Source organism: Trichosurus vulpecula, chromosome 9, assembly GCF_011100635.1.
Source record: "Trichosurus vulpecula isolate mTriVul1 chromosome 9, mTriVul1.pri, whole genome shotgun sequence".
Classification (NCBI taxonomy): domain Eukaryota; kingdom Metazoa; phylum Chordata; class Mammalia; order Diprotodontia; family Phalangeridae; genus Trichosurus; species Trichosurus vulpecula.
The window spans coordinates 120056943-120082538 of NC_050581.1; the positions used below are offsets into that span (position 1 = coordinate 120056943).

Sequence of the window (25596 nt, forward strand, 5' to 3'; positions counted from 1 at the left end):
GTCTTTCTCCGGCCACACGGAGCTCGTGAAGAGGTGCCCCTCGCTAAGGGGTCGACGACGGAATTGATGAAAAGAATCCCGACGCTGACGTAACCATAGCAGAGTAATAACAGGAAGAAAGGAGACAGAGCAGGGCAGCGGAGAGGGCGCTGGCTTCACTGTTAGAGAACCTGGGTTCGAATCCCAGCTCCCATATTTACTACCAGTATAATCTTGGGCAAGGTGGCGTATGTAGCGAATAGAGTGCCGGGACTGGAGTCAGAAGACCTGAGTTCAAATCCAGTCTCAGACATTTACTAGCCCACCGGGTGATCTGGGGCAAGTCACTTAACCTGTCTGCCTCAGTTGCCTTATTTGTCAAATAATAGCAGCTCCCTCCCGGGGTCGCTGTGAGGACAAACCGAGGTAATAATTATAAAGTGCTCAGCGAGGGGTCTGACACGCAGTAAGTGCTGGATTTCTGTTGTTCAGTCATTTCAGTCGTGTCTGACTCTTCATGATCCCGTTTGGGGTTTTCTTGGTGAAGATACTGGAGTGGTTTGCCATTTCCTTCTCCAGCTCATTTTATAGATGAGGAAACTGAGGCAGACAGGGTGAAGTGACTTGCCCAGGGTCACACAGCTAGTGAGTGCCTGAGGCAGGATTTGAACTCAGGAAGAGGAGTTTTCCTGACTCCAGACCCGGTGCTCAACCCACTGTACCGCCTAGGTGCCCAAGTACTATCTAAATGTTAGCTATTATCATCTCATCTCTCTGGGCCTCAAACGGGACCAGAGGGCCCTTGAGGTTCCTTTCAGCACCAAATCTATTCTCCTCTCTGTACCCACAAGATGCCAGTTTGATTCTGCCTCTCATACTAGCCTAGATGGGCTATGCTAAGCACCTAAGCACCACTGGGAGAGGGAGCGCCCCACAACAGCCCAGGGAGTTCAAGTATTGGCTCCACTTTGTAGATGAGGAAACTGAGTCTCAGAGAGGGGGAAGGATTTTTCCAGGGCTTATTGATGTTGGATGCATGACTATGTACCCCTCCACAGACATACATACACACACATTACCCACAAATTCACAAACACACGTACACACATTCAGGTTGACCATCCCCAACACGCACCAAGGAAGTCAGAAGCAAATTTCTCATTTCCTCCTTCCTCATCCAGTGCCCAGGGTGGGGCTAGAATGGGGGGAGAGGGATGGGAGGGATGGTGGGTGGCCTGGGGGTGTTGGGTGAGGTCAGAATCCTGATGTGAGGTGTGTGTGTGTGTGTGTGTGTGTGTGTGTGTGTGTGTGTGTGTGTTGGGGCAGGGAGGAGTCCATGGGAAGTCGATCCTGGCTTCCTCGCTTCCCTGTGGGGGGGATCTAGGGCCTTCATTACCCACGCTCTGAATGATGCTGTCAGCACTCACCTCACCTCCCCTGAGGCACGGAGATACCTGCCCAGGCCTGTGTGTGCACGAGCATGTGGCCAGTGCCACAGGCCTATCTGCCCTCTCTTCCAGCGCCAGCTTGCTCTGGTCCCCATCCGCAAGCTTCCTCTCCTTCCTGGGGAGAGTCTAGCAGTTTGCTAAGAACGAAGACCAAGGCACATACACAAGATCCCCCTGGGGAAATGGCCACCCAGAGGGCCACTGAAAGAGACAGTCTGGGAGAGCCCAACCACACCAAGCTGTGGGGATTGTCTGCACATGTGCAAGTGGGTTAGCAAATCTCTCTAGGCCGTTAGGCTAGGCTAGAGGGAGCAGGCCGATGAAGGCCAGTCAGCATGGGAGATGGCATCAACCTCTTGGTTTGCTTTTGGGACACAGGCAAAAGTGTGCTGCAGCCAGCTCTGACCAGCTCCTGAAGGCCATTGTCAAATTTTCAGGGCGAGCATTTACACTTCAGAAATCAGCAGACTCTACAAATCAAGGCTTAATTTACTGTTCTGTTGATTGTCTAGTCTTAAGAAATAATGGAGAAAATGTTAATTAAAGCAGATTAAACTAAAAAGTTTAAGATACTTTCTAGCTGTATGACCATGGGGAAGTCACTTAACCCTGTTTGTCTGTTTCCTAATCTGTAAAATGAGCTGGAGAAGAAAATGGCAAACCACTCCGGTATCTTTTGCCAAGAAAGCCCCAAAAGGGGTCAGGAAGAGTTGGACTCGATTAAAATGACTGAACAACAACAAAAACTTTAACGTGTTTTATGTTAGTCTGGGCCCTCCCCCAGAGAGCCAGTTGTTTAAAAAAAAAAAAAACAACGGTTTACCAATGTAGCCCAGGACAAAGGGCTCCTCCTGGGAAGGGACCTTCCTCCCCACCTCTACCCAGTTCTCTGCCCATAGTCTTCAGATTTCTTCTGGGGAAGGCTCAGTGTCTATGGGCGCATGAGATATGTGGAATCAGGGCCTCCAACAGATCTAGATGTGGGCAGCACAGGCTTTGTATATGTGCATGCATACACTGAGCCTCCTTGGGCATGGCTGGGCGCCTTGTGCATCTCTGCATGTGCCTGGACTGTGCTTCGATGTCTACTATAGAGTTCGACACAGGTGCAGGTTTTGTGAGGTTGTTTTGTGGGAGTCATGGCCTGTGGTTGTGTGTAGTGTTGTGCATTTGTGGTTGTGTGGTTGTGTGTCTGTGGATATCTGTAGGTCCGTGGGTAGTTATGCCTTAAGATTCAGAGCTGGTAGGGACCTGTCAGAGTCTCGGCAGGGGAGATTCCAAATCCGGGAGAGGAAGGGCTTTCTAGAGATCACACAGCAGGTAGTGAGGCAGTCAGTCAACAGCCGAGTTGGGGTTCCAGCCCAGATCCACATTTCCCCAATGCGGGGTACCGTCCTCTACAGCCCGCTTGTGTGTGTTGCTCTAATTGTGTGTGCTTGTGTCCGCCCGTCCCGCCCTGCTTGGGTCCAAGGATTCAGGTCGATTTGTGTATCGGCCTGTGCCTGTCAGTGGCTGAGTAGCTGGCTGCATACGTGTGCGTGTGCGTGTGTGTGTGTGTGTGCGCGCGTGTCCTCCCCACGGCCGCACTCCTCCGGCACGGGCCGCCTTCCCGGTTCCCTGGCCTCGTGGCTCTGGCCCTGGCCGGAGTTTGCCGGGAGCACCTCCCCCCCCCCCCCGCTCCCCCGCCCCAGAGCTGGGCTCGAGGTCCCGCCCTCCCCTCTCCTCCTCCTCCACTCCCCTACCCCTCTCTCCCCTCCCTGCTCCCCGCCTCCGGCCGCCTCCTCTGGGCTGCCCTGTCACCGCCACCAAGCGACCTACCTACCGAGGCGCCACAGGCGCTGGAGTCGGAGCCGGAGTCGGAGTCAGAGTCCGAGCCGGAGTCCGAGCAGGGCAAGGGCTGGGGCCAGGGCCAGAGGTGTGGACCCCGCCCCTCCCCATCGGGGGCTTCAAGAAGAGCGCTGGCAGGTGAGGAGGAACGGGAGCCGGGGGAGCAGGGCTTCTCGAAACCCCTCATTCCAAAGTGCAATCCGGACCCCCGAGACTGGCAGTGCCCATCGCCTGCTTATCTCGAGTCCGTGCCTATCCCGTGCGGGTCCCGAGATGGGCGGGGGGCGTCAGGTGGCCGGCTTGGTACCCAGTCCCTCCGGGGTCCTCCCTAGGACAGCAGGGCCAACTTGGTTGAGCCAGAGGGGAGGGGAGCCCAAAGGGATGGGAGAGGCCAGGAGTGGGGTGGGGTGGAGGTGCACCGGAGCCTTATTTACGTCTGCTGGGCTCAGTGACCCGGAGCTCACAAGCACACAACCTTGGGCCTTCCCTTCCCCCCACTCCACCCCAAAGCCAACCATCCTGGGACATCCTTACCCCAGCACGGAATTGCGGGAAGAGGGGGAGGTGGGAAGAGGAGATGTGGTTGTAAAGGGGTAATGGCATTGTAAAGGCTGTGACCCAGGGGAAGGGTCATATGCAGAGAGAGGAGGGGGTTCAAATGAAGGAAGAAGGCTGTAAGAGTGATGGATGGAGGAGGGGGCTGTGGGGAGGTAAAGGCTGGGAGGACAATATTGGGGCCTTGCGTTGGAGAGGGGCTTGTGAAACGTTTGGGAGGGAGAGAAGGAGCCATGGGAGAAGGGGGCTGTAGGGAGAAGAAAAACAAGGAGAAAAAGTATAAGGGGAGGGGGCTGTAAACCAGGGGAAGGGGCATAGAGGACGAAAGGGTTAAGGAAGCAGAAAGTTGTGAAAGATTGTAACAGAGAGGGAAGAAGCAGTGGCTGGGTCTGTGCCTCCCTGGATTCTGAGCATTAGAAGCCAGAAGGCTGAATAGGGGAGTCATAGGAACCTAGACTGGGAGCTGGAAGGGACCCTAGAAGTTGAGTCTAACTATCTCATTTCAAAAGAAGAAACTGAGGCCAAGTAGGTAATAAGTAGCAGGGTAAGATTTGAACTCAGGCCTCTGTCTCCAAATCATTGGCTCTTTTCCTTCCATAATGGGGAGGCTGGCAGGAGTGGAGGGTGGTAGTTTGAGATGAAAATGGAGATACTGCTAGCTTTTGGGAGGGGGGAAATTGAGGTGGGGTTTAGCTCACAGAGCTGTAACTTTGGGTCCCTGCCTCCCTGGAGTCAGGCCCCCCTGGCAGAGCTGCCCTGCCCTGTCCTGCCCTGGGTGCCCTGCATCCATACCCATGTTCCAGAGAAGTGCCCAGGCCACAGCCCCGCCCGTCACCAGGGTGACTGTCGGGTGACCCAGCTTCCCTCCCAAGCCCAGGACCGCCCTCCCCAGTCAGCTCCCAGCAGCCTGCCTGTCACCAGATCCACCCACCCAGGAAACTTCACTATGTAACTTGTTGTCCTTCGGTAGCCCTGGCTCCCCAAGCCCACCCTGTCCAGTCCCTCCAGACCCCCTGGAGGCACTGAGGTCTCAAGGGGACAGGCTTGGCCTAGGGCCATCCACAGCTTTGAGTCCTTCAACCCCCCTGCCTCCCCTAGACAAGAAGCCCTCCCTGCTGTTTTGGGGGGTGGCAATAGGGGAGGGATTGGCCTCCCATCAGGATAGGGGCCCCAATCCTGGAGGAGGCAGCTGAGTAAAAGTAGTCTTAGGAAAGAGCTTAAAATGTCCTGATCTCTGAGGGAGCCTGGAGCCTTGAGGGGGCCCAGGGTGGGGTGGAGGTGGGGGCCTGGAAGCTAAGAGCCCCAAACAGCCATAGATTAGGTTTAAAAGAATTAGCCCAGTCCCATGGGCTCTACCACAGCTCAGTTAATCCACTTGTACCCTTGACCCAGCTGCAGGGAAAAGACCAGGAGAAACCTGGCTTCCAGCCTCCAACACCTCTTTGGTATTTTTATCCACCGGCCTTGCCTGTAGCAGGCCCTTAATAGGGGTTTATTGAATGGAATTGAATTGCTAGCTGTGTGACCACAGGCAAGGCAATCACCCTCTCTGACCATGGAGGTCATGCTCTGTGTGTGTGTGTGTGTGTGTGTGTGTGTTGTCACTTTTCAGTCTGACTCTTCATGACCTCATTTGGGGTTTTCTTGGCAAAGATACTAGAGTGGTTTGCCATTTCCTTCTCCAGCTCATTTTACAGATGAGGAAACTGAGGCAAACAGGGTTAAGTGACTTGCCCAGGGTCACACAGCTAGTAAGTCTGAGGCCAGATGTGAACTCGAGTCTTCTGGACTCCAGGCCCAGTGCTCTGTCCACTGCACCACCTGGTTGACCTCAGTGCCCTAGGAGTGAGAACATGGAAACCACTCAGGACTTAGAGTCAAAACATTCCGTAGGTATGGATTTGAATCCAGACTCTACCACTTCTCTTTGGGCCTCAGTTTCCTCATCTGTAAAGTGGGAGGTAGTGCTTCTAGCACTTACATTCTGTTCTTCCCAGATGATATTCTCTCCTGAGGAGGACAGAGAAAGCTAGAGAAGGGGGTGGAGGGGCAGCATCTCTGGGGCCCTGAGTAGATCAATCGCCGGCCTACCTCGAACGGTCGTAGTGAAGAAGAAAGGAGAAAATATTCTTACAAAGTGCTTACTCAGCACAGTGCCTGGCACAAAGGAGGTGCTTTAGAAATGGCTGTTCCCTTCCCCTTCTTCTCCCGCCCCCCAGCCCTTTCCCAGGCCAGCTAGGCAGGCAGAGATGGAAGTCTGGGCCCTAGCAAGAGGCATTCACTCTGTCAGCCAGTTCTGTCCCCAGGAGGTGCCCAGTGTTCCGGAGCTCAGACTAGGCCAGGCTGCTTCATCACTCCTCCCCATACCCCTAGCAAGAGCATCTAAGGCCAGGCACAGCACCCCACCCCCAGGGAGGGGAGCCTCTCGAGGGGGTCATACCCATTGGCGAAGTGGGTGGAGATTCAATTAGATTAAAAAAAACACCTATTAAGCAGTTTGGGGGATTGGACCCAGGCCCCGCTCTCAAGGAGCTTACAGTCTAATGAGGGAGAGAACAAAAAAACTGAACAAGATAAGAGGGAGGTGGTGGTAAGTGCCTGCCTGATAGCACATCGGGCAAAGTGCTATGAGACTGGAGCAGGGTGGAGAAGGGGAGGTCATGGCAGGCTCACTCTATAGGAGCAAGATTCCTCCCCTGAAGGCGGAGAAAGGTTTTCCTTGTCACTGATGTCAGAATGAGGGTACAGTGCAAAGGGTACTGACCTGGGAGTCACAGGTACCTTTACTACCTTCCGGTGTTTACTTAGCCTCTTTGGGCCTCAGTTTCCTTGCCTGTAAAATGGGTGGGGTGGACTCAATGACCTCAGAACTCCCTCCCAGTTCTAGATCCATGTTCCTAGGAACATTCCAAACTTGGGGAGTGAGGTCGGAGAGCAGGACAAGATTGGGGAACAACTGGCAATAAAGGGGAGGGGAAAGAAGGTAGTGCAAGCTAAAGCAGGAAAGGTGGGGCCTTGAATGCCAGGCTCAGGACTTTTGCTTTGCTTTGGCAATGGGGAGCTACTTCAATGTTCTTGCAGAGAGGAGTGTGGTGAGCTGTTTATTTAGTTTAAGAACTGAGAGCCCCAAGGCCAAGCAGAGAGTAAGGGGGGAGCTTTTGCAAAAGTAAAAATGGCAGAACTTGTGACTGATTGACTCCAAGGAGTGAGGGGGATGAAAGGGTCAAAGATGGTGCCAGGGCTTCCAGCCGGATGACTGGGAAGCTGGTGAAGCCATCCACAAACACAGGCTCTTGGGGGATAGGAGGAAGCCACGTACAGCTTTCTCTGTGTGCCCAGGAAGGGACCATCCTTGGGCCTAGCGCACGTCTTCCCCCGGCCCCTATCTAGCTTGGCATTTACTCCTCGTTTTGGTGCTTGCTGCCAAGCAAGGCAGGCCAAGGCCAGGGCTCCGAAGGAAGAGGCCTCAGTGTTTCTGGGGCACTACCTTCTTGTTAGGCCAGGGAGCTGAGGTACACATTGGTTCTGTGACTCCCCCCCCAGAAAATACTGGGAGGGTAGGAGGGAAGTTTGGGGGAGAAACAGGTGCTTCTGCCATGGGGAAGATTCCTATTCACGGGTGGGAGTCATACCCCATTGGTGATACAAGGGATAAAGTTTGGGGGGTGCCTAGTGTGGAAGGGAAACAGGCTGATGGTCTGAAGACCCGGATCTAAATAATGGCAATGCTAAAAGGGAAAGGGACTGGACCAGGTGGTTCCCCTGAGTCCTTGTAGCTGTAGATGCTATGACCCAGAGAAAGGGAAGACCCAAGGCTCACAAGATGGTTCATGAAAAAGCCCGGCCTAGACTCGGGTATCCAGATTCCCAGCCTGGGTTTTTCCTACCCCACTAAGCTTGGCAGGGTAGGGGTGGGGGGCCTCTGAGGGGGAGCAGTTCTTGCTTCAAAGGAATTGTTGAGACATTTCTGGTTTCTCGTGTCTCATTGATGGGGATCAGAGAGGGCAGTAGAGGCTTTGTGGGGTGGGCACGAGGGAAGGGATGACGGACTCAGTGTGTTGGCGTGGGGGGAGGATGGTCACAGGGAAAAGAATGAGGTTCAGTGAGGGTAAGGGCACAGCTCATTGAAGGGATGGTGACTCAATGAGGGGGATAGCTCAGTAACCCCCATGCCCCCCATACTGTGGACGTGAGAACCCTGTGCTGAGTCTGTATGATCTCACACACACACACACACACACACACACACACACACACACACACTCCTACTGCCCCCCACTTAATGTCCCAATCCCTTATGAACCTGGTTGGTGACATAAGAGAGACACTATTTGAGACTACACACTGACCTCCCCCCTCCCCTGCCCCCTTTAGAGAGAATAGGGCAGTACTGGAGATAGAGGGAGGGAAGACTCAGCCAGGGTCATGGACTGGGGTGGGGAGGGGGGAAATCAGGAGACTTGGGGCCAACAGAAGGCAAAGTGACTAATTCCGCTGCCCAACCTGAAAGCCTGGACACTGACATTCTATTCCAGTTCCTGGCAGGCCTTAGTTTTTCTTTCTGGAAAATGGGTTTGGTAAAGACCTCCCGTATCCCAGGTTCCCAACCTCCCTTTGAAGATGGGGCTCCTCAGAGATTCCTGGGTAGGCCCCCTCTCACCCCTTCTCTGGCTCTTCAGACACATATGCCCATATAGAGCTGTACCCTAACACATGTACACACACGCGCGCGCGCGCGCGCGCACACACACACACACACACCCCTCTATTCGTCCGTAGACATACCCTTAAAGGCACATAGAATCACAGAATTTTTTACTTTGGCACCCTTGGGGCCATTTAACCCAACCCAGTCCCCACTACAACCTCCCCAACACAGGGCCATCCAGCCTGTGCCGGAAAACCTCTGGAGATGGGGAGCTCACTTCCTCTCAGTGACCCACCTCCCTTTTGTTCAGTTTAAGATGCTTCCTGACATCGTTGCCTAAATTTGCCTGGGCAGCTTCCACTTCTCTTTGCTGTAGCCCCGGGGACTAACCAGAGCAAATCTAATCCCTCTTCAAATATTTGGAGACAGCTATCATGTCCTTCCGCCCTAAGTCTTCCTTTGTCCAGGTGGACACCCCCACTTCCTTTCCTAGTCTTCATGTGGTAATCAAGGGAGTCCAGGCCCATCATCACCCTGGCTGCCATTCCCCTAACCCCTACGCACACACGTGAACATATGTGGAAAGACACATACATGAACATACGTGGAAAGACACATCGTTCTCTCCTTGGCGTTAAGTACCATTTGTGGCAGAAGGGATGAAGGAGCCAGGTAGCTGAATGGGTGTGATGTAGCCCCCCCAAACTAGGATGACCTCTAAAGAATGTCTGGGGGTCAATCCCAGGAGCCTCCTGGCTCCTCAGAGCTCCCAGCTAGCCCAAGTATATGGGTGGGTTCACACACATGCATCTCTGTGAGTGCACGCACATCTACTTACCTGTATATGTATATGGGAGTATATTGGTGGGGGCATGTGTGCCCGTTTCTGTGTGTGTGTGTGTGTGTGTGTGTGTGTGTGTGTGTGTGTGTGTGTGTGTGTGTGTCCTTCAGAGGAAGGGGCTAAGCCAACTGGAATGTGGCTGTATTTGCCCCAGCGCCCAAACCGGCTGTAATCTGATCCCCTGGGACTCACACACTCAGTCTCTCTCCCTCTCTTCTCCCTTTATTCTCCTTCTCCCTCTCACCCTGTCTTCTCTCTCCTTTGGTTCCTCCCTTTTTCTTACCCTCCTTCCCTCCCTCCCTCCTTGACTCTCTCCTTCTTTTCTAGATCCAGAGGTCAGAGTCCAAGGCTCAGCCCCGGGAGCTTCTGCTTCTCCCCCACCGAGTTGGTTGCCGTTTCTGCCTCCCTGGGACCCCAAGGGGCCAAGACCTGCCTAGTCTCTATCACCATGCTCCCGGCCCTGGCCCTGTTCTGGGCCCTGGTGCTGGGGGCCAAAGGGGGCCCAGCCAACAGCCCCCCTCGCCTCCGACTCTCCTTCCAAGGTAGGGTGCACCTGACAGGAGGATTGCAAGTCTGGGCCAGGATGTGTTTCTGTGTCAATGTGTAACTGCTTGTGTTCGTGGCTGTGAGTGCATGTCTGTATAAGCGCATTGCAAAATGTGAATATAACTGTGTAACTTTCTCTTTGTGTGTGCAAATACAACCTTGCATCTAACTAAGTTCTGGGAATATATAATTGTATATACGTGTGTGAAGGGAAGTGCACGTGCATGGGTGTAACTGCTTGTAAAGCTGTGTGTATATGTGTATGTGTGTGTATGTGTGTGTTTCACAGACTGTGTGTGCCAGGGTTGGTGCCTTGGCGTTCACATATCTGTATATTTGAGTGTGTGTACCTGGAGGTGTAGCAGGGGAAGGGGAAGAGGGATAGAGAGTCCTTGACCTTTGATAGAGGGTCCTTCAGTGGGAGGCTTCCCAGTGCCTATAGTGAGAGAGAGCTGCTTCTGGGGGAGGGGGATGCAGGGTCCTCTGCCCAGCTTGGGGGTGTCTCTGGGTAGGACTGAGAGCCCCCTTTGAGTCTACACTAAGAGAGACCCTCCCTGGGGCCCTCTTTTGTTGTGGGGTCTCACATTAACTCTTGCTGGCCTCTGCCCTGACTCTGAACCCCCACCCTGGCCATTTCAGGGACAGAAATGGGAGCAGCAAGGCCGTGTCTCTCTTTCAGATGACTGAAGGGGTGTTCTATTCTTCCCAGGATTTCCTAGGGCCCTGAGAACTCATGAGGCAGCCAGTCCTGAGCAGGGGTCGGGCCACAGGTTGCTAGGCAGCAGTGTCTGGCGGCTAGTTTCCCTGGAGGCCTCAGCACCCCAGCCTGTGAGCTGTGCTAGGGATGAGCTGGTCAGGGATCTGAGGCCCCCAACACCACCCCACACATACATCCTTGGGAAGAGGGAAGGGGTAGGAAATACACTCCTGGCCATCTCCTTGGAAGAAGGATGGATTCAGTGTTCCTCAGGCCAGCCCCAAACTGCCACCCCCCCCCCAGGCTATTTCTGAGGTAGTTGTTGTCCACCAAAGGCCTGGCAGTCAATTACAGGCCATTTCCCCCATGACTCTATAGTTGTGTATGTATGTGCGGGGTTCTGCCTAATGCCACCCCCACCCCAGAATCTGTGATCCTTGGTACAGAAAGGCCTGGAAGACAAGTGGGTGAGGAGAGACTGAGGCTTAAGTGAATGGGAACTGAGGCCATCCAAAAAGCAAGGTGCTCCCGCCATCCAAGCTAGATTCAAAACCCAGGTGTCCAAGTTTCCAGGCTCCAGAGCTATCAGGAAAAAGGAAATCTGGCCTTGTAGGACCATCAGACACCATAGGCCCGATGCTTGCTCTGTGTGTCACCTTCTCCCTTTATCCTCAAATTCTCCCTCATGTTCCCTGGCAGAGCTCAGGGCCCGGCATGGCCTTCGCACCTTCTCCCTGCCCCGTACCTGCTGCTATGAGGCTCTAATGCTGGACGAGGAGCGTGGCAGGCTATTTGTGGGTGCCCAGAACTATGTGGCCTCCCTCAGCCTGGATAACATCAGCAAACAGGACAAGAAGGTACCCAGAGACATTGTCATGTTCCAGAGAAGTGTCTGTCTCTGGAGATGCATCCCTACCACTGGCAGCCTCATTCTCTGCCCCTAGAGACAAGGATCCCGCAACAGACTTTCCCCTAGAAAGACATTTTTCCCAGAGATATCCTGAGAGAGACATTTTCTCCTTCCTCCTGTTGGCATCTCTCACCAAGAGATACAGCCCCATAGCAGAGACATTTTCCCCAGACCTATCCCCTGGGAAAGAGCATAGGATCACCGAGTTAGGATCACCCCAATAGATTCAGGATCCTGCCCCACCCTGCCCTACAGCAGAGAGCTTCTCCACATTCAGAGGAAAGGGTTCCCTAAAGTCATATTTTTTCAGAAGCCAACCCTCTCCCTCAGAAACATCTTCCAGGAGAGATATTCCTGCCTTCCTGCCATAGATGTCCTTCCTAAAAAGCATCCCCCCACCCCAGATATACCTCCAGGGAGAGACAGTCTCTCTTTCCACCTATAGATATCCCTTCCAAAGATAAGCCCCTGGAAGAACGTTCTCTACAGAGACTTCTCCACAGGAGAGACATTTCCTCCTTCCTCCCAAAGAAACCCTCCCTCCCACCAACACACACAAAAAACTCGGGAGACATTCTCCTCAGAGATACTTCCCTCAAAGATGTATCCCCTCAGGACACACATTCTCTGCTCTCAGTGAGTGATTTCTATGCCCCCCCCCAAGCTAGATACAATTTCTTCAACGATATCCCCCTCCAAAGATAACTTACCCAAACACAGACACAGCCCCTCTGATGTACCCCCTTCCAGAGAAACTCCCTCCCTCTCAATTGACACTCCCCCAGAAGAAACATTCTCTGCAGAGATATTAACCTACTACTGAAAAACAGATTCCTCCCCCCAAGAAAAGAGTGTCTCATATTCTGGGAGACACATCCCCTCCCTTCAGAGATACCACCACTACCCAGGGAGGAACACTCTCCCACAGGTTCTACTCCACCCCAAGCTCCAGCTCGAAGACAGAGGGTACCCTTCTCCAGCCCGTCTGATGACTCCCTCTGTTTCTCTTCCCTCCCTCCCCCATCCCTGCTCAGCTGGCCTGGCCGGCGCCTGTGGAGTGGCGAGAGGAATGTAACTGGGCTGGCAAAGACATCAGTGTGAGTGCCCAGTTGGCCCGGGCCCTTTGGGGAGATAAGGAGGGGCGAGGAAGAGAAGGGTCTCAGTGTCTTCTGGGATGCCCAGAGAGGGAGACTGAGCTGGCGGGCACGGGAGGGGGATGCCCTGGTCTGTCTGCCCAGACGCCCTCATCCCTTGGAGGAGTCATGGGGAGAGGTGTGGGCAAACCCAAAACCTGCCTTTGGAAGACGTGATTTCAAGTCACCTACTCTTTATATGACCCTGTCTGTCTCAGAGGGCAGGGGTGTCCTGAGGGGGAGGGCTCATCCCAAACATTAAGGCCGTCTAGAAGTGTGACTGATGAGCTGGAGTGGGGGTGGCGGGGCAGGGAGAGGCTGAACTCAGACTTGTGCACCTTGAGACTGCAGGCTGGAGGAGAGGAAGACCTCGGGCCCAACATCCTTTCTGTCTTCCCCTCCTATCCAGGCTGAGTGTGTGAATTTCGTGAAACTGCTTCAACCTTACAACCGAACTCACTTGTACGTCTGTGGGACAGGGGCTTTCCATCCTGTCTGTGGCTTCCTGGAAGTTGGGTACCGGATGGAGGTGAGGATCAGGTTTGGGAAGGGTTGGGATAGAGGGGGTGGACAAGCTGGAGAACACTCTGGTCTGAGGGTGCGGCTGCTTTCCTTCACCCCTCACCTTGGACATGTTCCCAAAGTGGGGAGAGGTCAGGAGACACTTCTGAACCATCTCCCCCCTGCCCACTCCCAGGAGCCAATGCTGAAACTGGATCTAAACAGCCTCGAGGATGGAAAAGGGAAGAGCCCCTATGATCCCAAGCACCGGGCAGCCTCTGTACTTGTGGGTAAGGCTTGAGCTCCTGAGGTCTCCCAGAATCCCCACGGAGCACTCTCACCTGCCTCACACTGGCTAGGGGAGGGAGAAGGGCCCAGGGAGGAATGAAGCTGGGCTGCTATCCCCTGAATTGTCCTGGGAGCCCTTGAGGTCATCCCACACACACTCCCTGGGCCTTGTGGCAGCCTTCATCCCTGCTCATTCCCCATAACCTCCCAGAGACCCTGCCTGGCTCCCACAGACCCTTAAAACTTCCAGGCTTCTCTCATCCCCTGTGCGCCACTCCCCAAGCTTCTGTAGATGTCCTAGATTGCCCCAGGTCCTCTCCAAACTCCCCCAAACAATGGAGTCCCCTCTATTATCTTCCCTTGTCCACTCTCCCACACCCAGGGCAGGAACTTTACTCCGGAGTAGCCACAGACCTCATGGGCCGGGACTTCACGATCTTCCGAAGCCTTGGCCGGCGCCCCAACCTCCGAACAGAGCAACATGATTCTCGATGGCTCAATGGTAAGGGTTTTTTTAAATTCTATTTTTTTTTCAATTACAAGTAAAGACAATTTTTAACATTCATTAAAAAAAATTGAGTTCCAAATTTTCTCCCTCCCTTTCCTCTCTCTAAGATGGTAAGCAATTTGATAGAGGTTAGAGGTGTGCACAAATGTAAAACCTATTTCCATATGAGTCATGTGGTGAAAGAAGAAACAGGCCAAAAGAAAAAAAAATCAATGGCAAGGGTCTTGAGCAACCAGCATGAGAGGGCTCTAAAAGGCAGAGTGAGTGGAAAGGGCCCCGGAAGACCAAGAGTCACGAGGCCCATGTTCAAATCATAGCCCTACCACTAAGTAGCCATCTGGTATTAGGCAGATCACTCCCCTTCTCCTGGGCCTTAGTTTCCTCGTCTGAGAAATGGGTGCAGGACCTGCCTTACAGATTGGCTGTGAACGTAGAGGGTTACAAACCTTAAAATGCTATGGAAATGGGAGTTCTTATCATTATATTATCAGTTATATTAGGTATTATCAGTTATTATTATTACAGTGGGAGTCAGGAAACCAGAGGTCCAGTGCCAGTTTGGCCCTTTTTTTATAGCCGCGTCACCCTGGCCAAGTCCCTTCCCTTCCCTCAACTATAAAAGGACAACACTGATCCCTACTGTGCCTCCCTCAAAGACTCTGGGAGGGACCTTCAGACTCAGAACGCAGAATGTCAGAGCCCAGAGGGAGGGACCGAGGGACCATAGAGCGAGGAATGCTAAGGCGCAGGATGTCCAAGCTGGAACGGACTTTAGAACGCAGAAGCGAATGTCAGAACCGGAAGGGGCCTGAGAGCTTGTCTAGCCCACCCCCCTCACTCCGCCTCTCAGAGGTGTTGTAATGAAGTGCTGCTTAAATTGTAAAGGGTTACATCTACATGAGCACGAGTGTTAATGGACACGCATATACAGAGGCACGCATGTAGCTGTGTGCTCCCAATACATGCATGCACACACACACATCCCCGTTCAGGAAAGGAGGAAGGGAGAGGGTTTGTGTGGGGTGAGGGAAGCCAAACTGGAAAGAGAACTGGTAGTCTGGGCTGCCGGGGGATCAGTGAGCCAGACTGAGCCTTGGGCTAGTGCTGCCCCCCAGTGTCCAATCCTTGCTTTACAGCCTCCTCTGTTGGAAGGAGAAAGCATGGAGTGGGGGTAGAGATGGCTGGGATGGGGGTAGGGGGGTGGGGATCCCCTGGGAAGAAGAGAGGGAGGAGTCTCCAGGATACTGACCAGACCCCTCCCTGGGGCCCAGAGCCCAAATTTGTGAAGGTTTTCTGGATCCCGGAGAGCGAGAATCCTGACGATGACAAAATCTACTTCTTCTTCCGGGAGGTGGCCGTGGAGGGGAGCCCAGGCCTGGGCAGGGTGTCGGTGTCCCGCATTGGCCAGATCTGCAGAGTGAGTCCCTTTATCTGTGTGCCCGTGCGCGCACGCATGCACACACACACACCCCATAGTCACACTCACTAAGAGACACACTGTCACTCTCAGAGACGCATGCACCCCATTCACCCTCACACAAAGAAACACACATCCATATATACTTACACACATGATAATAATGACAGCTAGCAAATAGATAGATAGATAGTGTTTTAAGGTTTGCAAAGTGCTTTACAAATGTTATCTCATATGATCCTTACAATAATCTCAGAAAGTAGGTGCCATAATTAAATTGTCCATTTTGTAGAAGAAGAAATTGAGTCAAACGGAGGTTAAGTGACTTGCCCAGGGCCACACCGCTAGTCCTGAATCCATGCCCAGTGCTTTACCCACTGAGCCACCTGGCTGTCTCTAACACATAAATTATACTCACTGATAGACAGAGTCATTCTCAGATACACCACACACACATAGATACACCCCATAAATCTACACATACCACACTCATGCTCACAAATAGATCCATAGACACTCTCACATGTACCCACCAGACTTGGGGATAGGCGGCCATACACATGCATACTCACACACACCATCCATACGTATTTGGCCAAGCCATTCCAGGATGAATGAGCAAGTCCTTAGGACACAGGGGCCAAGGAGGTTGGAGTACCGTATCTCAAAGATCCCTACCTCCCTTTCTGCCACTTCAGAATGACCTAGGAGGGCAGCGGAGCCTGGTGAACAAGTGGACTACGTTCCTAAAGGCCCGGCTGGTCTGCTCTGTGCCTGGAGTGGATGGGACCAGTGACACAGCCTTTGATGAGCTTCGTGAGTGCTTGGGCCTAGGGGTGGAGTCCGAGATGGGCCCCGGGGGCAACTCCTAGAGCTGGGCTTAGAAGGCCTGGACCATGGCTCTGGTCCTGGGGGCTGGAGACTCATGGGGCTCACTGACCCCATGTCTCATACAGGTGATGTGTTCCTGCTACCCACAAAGGATCGAAGGAGCCCCTTGCTCTATGCTGTTTTCTCTACCTCCAGGTCAGAGCCTTTCCCGGGGAAATGGGAGTAGGAGGAAGCAGGACTGAGTTTGGGGGCAGCTCAGGGAAGGTGGGAGTGTCACACACACACACACACACACACACACACACACACACACACACACACACGCATGCACACACACACATGCATATTCATGTATATATATCTAACCTGGATCTTGCCACTGTCCTCCCAACAGCAGTGTGTTCCAGGGCTCGGCAGTCTGCGCGTACAGCATGAATGATGTTCGGCGTGCCTTCCTGGGTCCCTTTGCCCACAAGGAGGGACCCAACTACCAGTGGGTGTCCTACCAGGGCCGGGTACCCTACCCTCGCCCAGGCATGGTAGGTCCTGGCCTCCCAGGGGCACAGACAAAGCGGGGAGGGAAGGACAAAGCATCATTGACTAGATGCCCATCACCCACCCACCCCGGCTTTTTGCACAACCTGTTTCCTTGAAGTCCACCTTCCTTCTGGCCCTGCTCACAATGCACCTTCTTCTGGAAACCTTAAACCCACCCCTTGGGCAGGGCTTGTATCTCACCTCAGATTAAGAGATCCTGGTGGGCAAAGCTGTCTTTCCCCTCAGACCAAGGGCTCCTGAAGGCAAGGGGTGGTTATGACTTCCCCTTCTGAACAGGGGCTTCCTGAGGTCAGGCCATTGTTCCCCCTAGGCCAGGGGCTCTTGAGGTTGGGGGTGGTTGTTTGCCCTGATGCTCCCCTTGCCCTCACGGCCTTTTTGCCTCCCCAGTGTCCCAGCAAGACCTTTGGCACCTTCGGCTCCACCAAGGATTTCCCAGATGATGTGATCCAGTTTGCCCGAAACCACCCGCTCATGTACAACCCCATTCTGCCTGTCGGCGGGCGCCCCATCTTCCTCCGGACCGGCACCAACTACACCTTCACGCAGATTGTTGCTGACCGTGTGGCCGCCGCTGATGGCCACTACGACGTTCTGTTCATTGGCACAGGTCAGAGCTCCTTCTGAATCTCCCATAGACGCTATATATCCGGAAGGAGTTTTGGGAATCAAATCCAACCCCTTCACTAAAGGGGGGAGAAACGAGGGGAAGGGCCTGACTCAAGGTCACACAGACAGTGATCGTTAGATCTGGGATCCAAACCCTGGCTCCTGAAACAAGACTGTTCTCGCCTCGTCCATAAGAGTAGCTTTAGAATTCGAGGCCTCCCTGATGTGGCCGCACCCACGTGCCCTTCCCACTCAACCAGTGTGATCTTCTGCACCCCAATCCTGCCAGGTTTGTGTCCACCTCCACACCTTGGCTGGAGCTGCTCTCCCTCATTCAAAGCCTACACATTCTTCTGAGCGGGACTCCAGCCTCACCTTCCCTATGAAGCCCTATCTGACTCCTCCAGGCCACACTGAAGCGGCTGGGAATAAACATTTGTTAAGCACCTACTATGTGCCAAGCACTTTACAAATATTATCTCATTTGATCCTCACAACAACCCTGGGACTAGGTGCTGTTATCATCCCCCTTTTACAGCTGAGGAAACTGAGGCAGGCAGACAGTAAGTGACTTGCCCAGGGTCACACGATTAGAAAGTGGCTGAGGCTGGATTTGAACTCAGGTCTTCACAACTACAGGCCAACTGACACCTTGCTGCCCCTGAGTCTTGTTTTAACTCCCCTTCCCCACAGTGATAGAAGAGTCACAGGATCACAGAAAGAAGAAACTCACAGTGTCAACATTTAGAGGAAGAGCTAACCTAGCACCTTCCCGCGTTGTTCTCTCTCTCTCTCTCTCTCTCTCTCTCTCTCTCTCTCTCTCTCTCCTTCTGTTCTTCCCTCCTTCCTTCTTTCTCTCTCTCCTCCCTCTCTTTTTCTCTCCTTCCCTCACTCTTCCTCTCTCCATCCCTCCCTTTTCCCCTCCCTCTCTCTCTCTCCATCCCTCCATTCCTCCCTCCCCCAGACAGAGAGAGAGAGAGAGAGAGAGAGAGAGAGATAAAAGTAATTGTGTAATACAAATTTTAAGTGCCAACGGAATGAATTCATCTTGATGACCTTGGGGAAGACTCTCTTTTACCGAACCTCAGTTTCTTGCTCTGTAGATTTGGGGCAGAGTGAGGGGAGATTGGGTTTGATGGTCTCATCTCCTTCCTGGCTCTAATGTTCAAAGGTTTCTCTCTCTGTCTCCCTCGTAATACAGCTGAGACTCAGCTGGATCCAAGAGAGGTGCCTTCCCCTCCTCCCTATTCAGCTCAGTTTGATCCAATCCAACTCATTCCGGTCCAATCCAGTCAATTCGATTCAGCAGTAATTTACTGTAACAGTATGTGAAAGGCAGCCTGGCATGGTGGCTAAAGAGCCAGCCTCCAGGACCTGGGTACAGGGTCAGCCTCTGACACCTACAGTCTGTGTGACCCTGGACAGAACCTCTCACAGCCCCCCAGGCAAGTCCCATGGACAGTAAGTTGAAGAGAAAGCACCTGCTTCCCTGATAAGAGAGTTCAGTGGACAAAGATGGAGGGATGTGGCGTGTGTGGCTCTTTCCCCACTTCCACCAGGAGGGCCCAGCCCCAGATTGCCACTCTCTCCTGCAGACATTGGCACAGTCCTCAAGGTGATCTCAGTACCCAAGGACAGCTGGCAGAGCACAGAGGGACTTCTGCTTGAGGAGCTACAGGTGTTTGAGGTGAGAAGGCAGCATTCCCCCAACGTAGCCCTGGTTGGCTAGGCCCCCCACTCTGCTTTGACCCCAGTGTCTTTCCCTTCCAGAATGCTGCAGCCATCACCAACATGCAGATCTCCTCCAAGAGGGTGAGTGTCCGGGATGGGGAAGAGGGGTCTCTAGCAGGGCTCATTCTGGGGTCTCCAGAGCTTCCCAGGGGCTGGCCCCTCAGTGCAAACCTCATTGCTATCAGGAGCCACCAGCTGCCCTCCAGAGTGGCCATGTTTTCTCCAGTGTCTATACCTGCCAATATTCCTGGACTGGAAGCTAGGTTATCTGAGGATGGTTACTAGTAGTAGTAGTAGTACTACTAGTAGTAGTGGTCATTGTACACTTTAAAGTTTGTTGTTTAGTCATTTTTTAGTCATATATAACTCTTTATGACCCCATTTGGGATTTTCTTGGCAGAGATACTGCAGTGGTTTGCCATTTCCTTCTCCAGCTCATTTTGCAACTGAGGAAACTGAGGCAAACAGGGTTTAGTGATTTGCCCAGGGTCATATAGCTAGAAAGTGTCTGAGACTGGATTTGAACTCGGGTCTTCCTGACTCTAGGCCTGGAGCTCTATGCTTTGCACCACCCAACATGCTCTATTTATGTTATTTCATTTAAAACTCACAGCCTTGCAAAGTATATAGGGCCAGCGTCATTCCCAATTCATAAATGGGAAAACTAAGGCTTACCAAAATGAGGTGGTAGAACCCAGGTCTGCTGACTCCTGGGCCAGTTCCGTCTTCCACTGACTTGCCATGTGAGCTCGAGTCAGCCTCTTCCTCTCTCTGGGCCTAGTTTCCCATATGGTTGGACTGGGCGTGTGCTGGCGCTGATAATGATGCTCCGTCTCTCTCTCTCCCTTCTCTGACTCCCAGCACCAGCTTTATGTGGCCTCCCAGAGCTCCCTCTCCCAGCTGCCCCTGCACCGATGTGCTGCCTATGGCCGTGCCTGCGCCGAGTGCTGCCTGGCCCGAGATCCCTACTGTGCCTGGGACGGGGCTGCCTGTACCCGCTACCTCCCCAATACCAAGAGGTGTGGGGTCCTGGGGAAAGGGATGTACTAATGGATTGGGGGAGATGTGGGCTGGCGGGCAGAGGGGATGGAAGTCAGGGGGCTGGTGGTCAGAGAACCAGAGACTTGTGACTCAATGTACGAAGGAGGCTGGGGGGCCAAGGGTATGGGGAGGTACAAACCAGTGGGCCAGGGGTGTGGTTCCCACTTACCACGTTCATGGGCTGTGGCTATGGCGGAGCAGGGCTTGACACCAAAAGTTGCCTCAGCATCCCAAGGACTTACCCACATTTCTGCTTTCCCCTTAGGAGGTATCGTCGCCAGGATGTTCGAAATGGGGACCCTAACATACTATGTTCTGGGGGTGAGTGACCCTTAAGTCAGTTTTATCCTCCCATAGTCCCTCAAGCCCTAAGGCCTTCACTATGCATGAGGGGGCTCCTGACAGGCTAGGCCTTGAACCACACAACTTATCCCCATAGTCAACCCCTTCCGTTGCCATCCCAATCCAAAACCCCAACAAATCCTCCTGACCCAAGCTACGGCTGAGCCCCTGTGCACCCTTCGCTAGACCCTCCACGCCAAACACTGCTGGAGAAGAAGCTGTTCGGGGTTGAAGGTAGCAGCATCTTCCTCGAATGTCAGCCCAAATCCCTGCAGGCCCAAGTGCTGTGGACCTACCAGCGGGCAAGTGATAGCCCCCGAACCCAGGTAAGCATACCCCACATCGGGCCTGGCATCACTCTCCTGTGTGATACCCCAAACCCTGACCTGACATGCACGAGCTGGACAGTTCCCTTCCCTTTTGCGGGGCTCAGTTTCCCTCTCTTTAAAATTTAGAGATGGGGCCAGGTGATGTCTGAGGTTCCATTTGATGTTAGCAGTCTGTAGTCTCCAGTGCTAGAAATGTGAGTTGTTATTCTCTTTCAGCTCAAATATTCTATGCCCTATCCATATCCTACCTGTAGATGTACCCCAAGACTTTGTTCTGGGTCTCTTTTCTTCTTTCTATCTCTGTCTCTGCCTCTGCCTCACCATCTCTCTCTGTCTCATTCAGTTCTGTCAGCTTCCCATGGGTTTAATCATCATCTCTGTACAGATGACTCAGATCTAGATGCCCAGCCCCCATGGTTCCCCTGAACCTCAGTCTTTCATCACCAATTGCCTCTTGTACATCTCAAACTGGATATCCCAGAGATACCTGAAAATCCACATGTCCAAAACAGAACTCATTATAATAATTTCCCCCCAACACCTACTCTTCCTCCAGATTTGCCTGTTTCTGTTGAAGGTACCATCATATTTCTGGTCTTCAGGGTTCATAACCTTGGCATTATCTCTTCATCTCTACTACTTCGCATGTCTAATCATCTGACAAAACTCTGTCGTTTCTAGCTGCACACCATCTCTCCCATCCAACCCTCCTTCTCTCTACTCACACAGCCACCACCCAGGTTTGGCCCCTCTTCACCACTTGCCTGGATGTCTTAACTGATCCCCCTGCCTTGAGTGTCTGCTGGCCTCCTCTCTTTCCCTCATGCACTGTCTGCTTGCCCCACGTCTCATGTCTAGAATACACACCCCCTCACCTCTGCTTCACAGACTCAGTCAATCCAAAAATATTCATCAAGTACCTACCAAGTGCCAGGCACTATGCTGAGTGCTAGGGGTATAACGTGAAGAACAAAACAATCCATCCTCTCAAGGAGCTTACTTTCTGTTTCCCCTAGGCCGCTAGGTGGTGCAGTGAGTAGAGTGCCCCGACTAGAGTCAGGTAGACCCGAATTCAAATCCGACCTCAGATGCTTATTAGTAGCTGTGTGACCCTGGGCAAGTCACATAACCTCAGTTTCCTAAAATGTGAGATGGGAATAATAGTACTTACCTCCCAGGGTCATTGCGAGGCTCAAATGAGACAATAATTGCAGAGCATCTAACACGGTCCCTAAGATAGCGGTGCTAACTTCTACAGAAAGCCCTTCCTGACCCCCAAACCCTAGTGCCTTCCCCTCCTTTCTTGGGCATTCTGGATATATTCATAAATGTACTTGACTCCTCCGAATAGAGAGGAGGGATTGCTTCATCGTTTGTCTTTCTGTCTCCAGCGTCTAGCATGGTGCCTCATAGTAGGAGCTTAGGAGATATTCATTGATTGAGGCAGGACCCTTCCAGGTCTGATACTCTTATGTTTTAAGGACCTTTTAAGCTTCCATTTAGAAGCAGTGTGACCCTGGGAAAATCTCTTAACCTCTCTGAGCTTCAATGTCCTTATCTGTAAAATGGGGGTGATAATACCTATGGTACAGGCCTCACAGAGTTGTTATGAGGACCAAATGAGATCCTATATGCAAAACCCTTTGCAAAGCTTAAAGGACCGTGTAAATGTTAGCTATGATCATTACCATGCTGATTCTGGCTACCATTAAGGACCCTGCACATTCTGGCTTGTATGTTTGAAGGGCCCTTCTTGCTCTAACATTCTACATTCTAAGGCATGACCTTCTCTGATCCCCAGGTTCACTTGGACGACCGAGTGATCCAGACAGATCGGGGCCTGCTCCTCCTCAGCCTGAGCCCCCAGGATGCTGGACTGTACCACTGCCACGCTACGGAGCATGGCTTCACCCAGCCCCTCAGGCGGCTCAGCCTACGTGTGGTGGGTGCCCACCAAGCTGAGCAGCTGACCAGGGGTGAGGACGCCCAGGGAATGGGGGCAGGGTCTCCTGCTAGCCACAAGCTCTGGTACCGAGACTTCCTGCAGTTGGTGGACGCACCTGGGAGGGGCGGGGGAGGCCCTATGTGCCCCCCATCTTGGAGTAGCGCCAAGGAGCCCCGTTTGCCTTCAGCCCTGGGGCCTCGGCCAAAGGGACACAAGTGGAAACATCTGGAGGAGAAGCGGAAAGGGAGGAACCGCCGGACCCATCCCCCAGACCCTCCTCGGGCTGAACGGGGACCTCGAAGTGCAGCCCGATGGTGATCCCACCACCTTTTCCCCAGACATCAGTGGGGATTGAAGGGCCAAGGGACCAAGCTGGGTGTCCTGCTTCCTGACTAACTGGGGGACCTTTCAACCCCTTGATGTGGAGAAGGGGACCCAGGAGAAATAGACTGGCCTTTTGGTGGGGCAGGGGGTCCCCTTTCAATCTCCCTGCCCTGGGGGCCCAGAGCCGGGGATACAACCACTGATATATTTATTAACAGACCGTAACCAATGAATGTAACCCCAAGAGGGGCCAGAGATGGGACCGGGGGCCTGCTGGTAGTCTGGGGTCATCTACATACCCTTGCTGAGTGCCTCATTTCCTGCTTCCAGCGAGCTTCCAGCTGGCAGTGCCTGGGGCTTGGGTAGGTTCACTGAACAACCACCCCAGTGTCCCAGGACTAGACAATCAGTTCCAGGCCATTGAGAGAGGAGGAGTTTGAGAGTATGGGGGAGAACTGTACCTCCCAGCCTTGGGAAAGAGCAAAACCACCATCTCTTAGGGCTTAAGTAAAGCATAGGGCAAGCTGAGAACTTTCCCCCTGAGGCTAGAGGTCAAACAGAGAGAGGAGAGAGCAGGAGATACGGAGTGATTATGGGGCAGGAATGGGGAATGGAGGAAATGTATGAAGTTAATACAACCACCAGGTGATGAGCCAAGGAGGGAGCACTACCTTTCTGTGCTAGGGACCACAAAGAATTGTGGGGATCACACGAGTGACTGTGTGTATATGTTTGTGTGTCTGTGTGTGGATGTGTGTACATGAGAAGGCATTAGGCTACAGGGGACAGCCTTGGACAGGGTTCAAATTCTGCCATAAATTCACTGTGTGATCCAGGGTCAGTCTCTTCCCCTCTCTGGGCCTCAGTTTCCTTTTGCGTAAAATGGAGATGATTCCTGCCCTGCCTACCTCACAGGGCTGTTGTGAGGGTCAAGGGAACTAACAGATGTGAAAGTACTTTGGAAAGTATAAAGAACTGTATAAATGCAATATATTATTATTATTATTATATGCGTGCATGTGTGCATAGATAATACAGAAAGGGCCACCTAAGGTTCCATGTAAATCCAGATTCCCAGTCAAGGTTTGGAGATTCACTGGGAGCACATTCTAGAGATGCTCCAAGTCTAGTAAGTTGGCCAAACTTGATAACGTGGTCAGTGATCCTGAGGTTTGCTCTCCCTTCTTCAGAAAGCTGATTGCTAGGGCTTTTTGTTCTTATTGTCATTCATCCTTCATTCTTGAAGACCAATGACATCATGAGGGTGATGTCTTGACTTGGGTGTGAATTGGATATGAATGAGGCAGAGCTGTGAGAAGGTCAGCCTCAACACAGAACTGAATGGTCACACATTGTTGTAGCATAAGGATCTGTGTGTGTACGGATGAGGGGTGACAACCCACCAGGAACCCCAGATTACTGACCTTAGTACTCACATGCTTGGATATGAAGACAACAGAGCCAGGTGGGGGCTGTGGCTCATACTTTGCAGCATCACTTCTGGGAGTGACCTTGGAGTCAGCCTGTTAGCTCTGACTCTCTCCAACCTTCATCCTTGAGGTGTGAGAGGGGACGAGGAATCTGACAGAAGTTGTTGGGAGTCTAGTCCAGTGATCTAGGGAAGCGAGAGTTGGGGTGGAGAGAAAGGGAAGAATCCCCACTCTTCCTCCCCTTCATGGGTGGGTCTGATTGTGGGCAAGGCGTTAAATGTTTGCATATGACTACCCACATACGTACCTATGGAAAGCGCTTTGCAAACCTCAAAGGATGGATGGTTAGGCTTATGATTTCATTAATATAGAGAACTCCCAGATGACTACACTTAGCCTCTTTTAATACAAGTTAGCACCTTCTCTGCAACTGTAGTCTCAGAGCATCTCTGGAGGTCAAGTGACTTATTCAAGGTCACATAGTTACTATGTGTTACTATGTGCCGGAAGCCAAGTCTTCTGGGCTACAAGGCAGCACGGTCTCTGTGACCCATCAGGCTCTTCGTAAATGCTAGCTATTATTACGTGTCTACGTGTTCACGTGTGTGGGGATATGTGTGAGGTCTGTATGCTGGTCCTATCTCCGTGTACGTACGTGCATGTGTGTGGCAAGGCACGTTGTGTGTCTCTGTATGTGCAAGCTCCCACAGCTCGGTTTAAACCCAGGTCCCTATTAGTGAGAACGACACACCCCCCTGAAGTGGTCGCATTATTTGAATTGGCACTGCCTGTTTCATTGAGTCGAATCAATTACCAGACATAATTAGAATCATATGTACTGTACTAACATACCTGATGGTGTGCTATAATATATAGGATAGAAATTCCATGTAATTATACGTCTGCATTATAATGCATATGTCATAAATCACGTATGTGATGTAAGATATAATGCAATAATATATTGTGCATGTAATAATTTATACAAAGTTATTACTTCAAATAGTGCCAATTCAAACACCTGCAACCACTTCAGGGACTCCTTATTTATATTCATTGGGATCTGGTTGTAATTCTATGTATATTTAAATGTGTTATTATGTGGATGTCTTTGTGTATGAGACTTAATCCTTCCCAATGTCCACTCTCCCAGTGTATTTT

General features: G+C 52.4%; 1 protein-coding gene across 2 annotated transcripts; it reads left to right on the top strand.

Moving 5' to 3' along the window:
• Positions 1–2987: 2987 nt before the first annotated feature.
• SEMA3B (semaphorin 3B) lies at positions 2988–24013 on the top strand. 2 transcript variants are annotated; one of them, XM_036739457.1, is made up of 18 exons: positions 2988–3392; positions 9626–9840; positions 11241–11398; positions 12486–12548; positions 12994–13113; positions 13282–13375; positions 13756–13875; positions 15153–15298; positions 15997–16114; positions 16255–16324; positions 16524–16668; positions 17075–17294; positions 18889–18980; positions 19064–19105; positions 19886–20043; positions 20331–20386; positions 20594–20733; positions 22538–24013. In XM_036739457.1, exons 2-18 carry the CDS (start codon positions 9747–9749, stop codon positions 22997–22999), a joined length of 2298 nt encoding a protein of 765 aa, XP_036595352.1. In that variant the 5' UTR covers positions 2988–3392; positions 9626–9746; the 3' UTR covers positions 23000–24013. The 2 variants fall into 2 exon arrangements, with proteins under 2 accessions (XP_036595352.1, XP_036595353.1); XM_036739458.1 differs by having other exon boundaries at positions 3262–3392; positions 9632–9840; positions 22538–23865.
• The last annotated feature ends 1583 nt before the right edge of the window (positions 24014–25596 follow it).